The sequence below is a fragment of the Thrips palmi genome, unplaced genomic scaffold, assembly GCF_012932325.1.
Source record: "Thrips palmi isolate BJ-2018 unplaced genomic scaffold, TpBJ-2018v1 HiC_scaffold_5, whole genome shotgun sequence".
Classification (NCBI taxonomy): Eukaryota; Metazoa; Arthropoda; class Insecta; order Thysanoptera; family Thripidae; genus Thrips; species Thrips palmi.
This window is the reverse complement of record NW_023144632.1, coordinates 15998219-16000722: the sequence shown is the minus strand read 5'-3', so window position 1 is coordinate 16000722 and position 2504 is coordinate 15998219. Positions and strand designations below refer to the sequence as shown.

The 2504-nt window shown below is 47.9% G+C and overlaps 1 protein-coding gene across 1 annotated transcript; it reads right to left on the bottom strand.

Annotated features, from left to right (window-relative positions):
* Positions 1-1294: 1294 nt before the first annotated feature.
* LOC117650895 lies at positions 1295-2214 on the bottom strand. The gene has a single exon (XM_034394536.1). It carries the CDS (start codon positions 2182-2184, stop codon positions 1657-1659), a length of 528 nt encoding a protein of 175 aa, XP_034250427.1. The 5' UTR covers positions 2185-2214; the 3' UTR covers positions 1295-1656.
* Positions 2215-2504: the final 290 nt, after the last annotated feature.

The following is a 2504-nucleotide window of genomic DNA, read 5'->3' as shown; positions in this document are numbered from 1 at the left end:
CTATTAAAGGGGTGCGACAAAGGGCGGCGCGTAGGCATGGCCCGCTCCCAGCGTCAGAATAATTGACCACTTGAACGGTTAGCAGGAAAAAAAGACAGGGACGTTCGAAGCGACGTTCTGAAAAACCATGATAACATCATGTTTTCGTGTCCTTCTAGGTCGGGCAAGGGCGAAGTGGACGCATTGATGGTCGATAACATGTTTGCGCCTTGTGGTTTAAAATAAATTGGGAATGGTCCCGAACTGGTGGTTATTGAGAAACTCTGAAACTGTTGCGATTTTAAGCAATGTTCCATCTAAGATTGTTGTGTACATGTCAATGGCAAGGAATTGTCATAGAAAGACACATGTGGAGGAATTGCCACTTTATTCATTCCATTTTCTTTTTGCAGAAATGTTTGTACATATAATTTTTTTGTACTTTAGGGCAGGTGGGTTGGTGCGTTGAAACACGTGTTTTAGAGAGTTGAATGTGAAACATCGACTTTAGGCAGGACCTCACTCTTCCGGACAAGCGATTCATTGATGTCTCTTCGCATGAAACGAGGGGGAATTCACTCGCGTCATAGTCAGGTCACCGATTCCTAGTATGACGCGTAACAGTAATAGCTTAATAGCCAAATTTTTTAAAAAATTTCCCTATTTATGGTCCAATTTGAGCCTAAATCTAGATATTTTCGAGTGTAATAAGCCTTCTGTAATAGCGTAATATATTGTGATAGGGAGTAGTTGGGTCACAGTTTTTAAGAGTGATTTCTCCCTCGGCACAAAATACTTTATTGGCACTGACTGGTAGGCCTCAATAGTACCTTCTGTAAATAACTACTCGTTTGCAGGAAATCGCGTAAGTCATGTTTCTCCAATGCGTGTACAATCAGTACTTAGAAATTATCAAACCACGCCAACGATAGAAGTGGTGCTACGTGCGGTCACACCGAAAACTCATCAAATTCGTGCACGTAGTGTTTTCAATAGTGACTTCGACACCTGTAAGGAAAAGGCACGCAGTAGCGGCCGCGCGATCCAAAAGGCGCTCAGTTGCGGCCCTCGATTGAAAGGCACGCAGTTTGCCGCGCGCGATCCAAAGCACTCAGTTTGCTCCGCGCGATCCAAAAGACACGCAGTTTTGGCTGGCGGCCGGCAAACTGCGTGTCTTTTGGATCGCGCGGGGCAAACTGAGTGCCTTTTGGATCGCGCGCGCAAACTGCGTGCCTTTCAGATCGCAGGGCCGCAACTGAGCGCTTTGGATCGCGCGGCCGCTACTGCGTGCCTTTTCCTTACAGGTGTCGACTTGCCTCACATAATATTCATTTCGATGCAAACCATTATCACACAGCTAACGTTTGACGCAGTGACTTTTTTTTATCCCACCGCCACACACTAAATTTTATCGTACAAAGCTTGTTCAGACGTCACAGCTTTTTGTGCATATGATCCTTTCCGCCTGTAATCCGTATGAAAATTTTGCATGAAAACGAAGAAAAACAAACAGTTTTTGGACCAAAATCTCAAGAGAAGCTTATCTTTACAAATACTTTTACGGGCTGAACAACAAGTGCGTGGGTGCTAGAAGCGGCACCTTATCACTCCTTCTATAAGTGCGCCTACAAAAAACAAAACAAATTTACTAGGTTCACATGAATCTACGACGTTCATTCAAGATGACGGGTGAGGTGAGAAAGATCCCGTCTGCAGGCGGAACACCAGGAGCTCCCCGCTGAAGGTGATCGTAGCAGCTAGGAGGCCGCCGGCCAGCAGGACGAAGCACACCCAGAGCTGAACGAGGCCAAGGGGAGAGACGCTGGGTTCCCGGCGCGCTGTCTCTCTCTCCATAACGTACTGGCGAGTGTCTTCTTTGTTTTCGAACAGGCTCACCAACTGCGGGTTGAGACCGGCAGCATAAAATCGGCTCAGGGTCACCCTAATTACTTTGGCTACTGGTGACCCCGCCTTTGCCAGGAACTTGCTCGTCATGAACTGGCCCTCTTCACTTAATTTGTGGACGCCTTTCAATGCGCGGGGCAGCACAAATAGAAGAGAGGACTTCTTCAGCAGCATGGAGGCGGTCCCGTTGGTCACAGCCTCTATCCTTCTATCCAATGATTGCTCGAAACTAACGTGGGTTACCGCCCCGCGCCATGACATTGCCTCAGAGTTGATAACTATTCCTGCTTCCACGTACATAGCAGTAAGGTTTTTGTTATTGTTATAATTTGTCCAGCATCAAGCAAGATGGGTGGCTATTCAAGTTTGGCGCTAGGAGTTTCCAGGCCTTGAATTATGCGATCTACATATGAAAACGTGTCGACTAATAGATTTTCTCTTTTAGATTCTTCGGTGGCTCTCTGCAACTACGCGGTGGCTCAATGGCGGCCCCTCTGCATCCGGAACACTAGGAGCTCCCCGGCGAAGACCACCGTAGCGGCGAGGAGGCCGCCGGCCAGCAGCACGAAGCATACCTTGAGCTGGGCCATGGTCAGCGGAGTGGCGCTGGATGCCTGGTA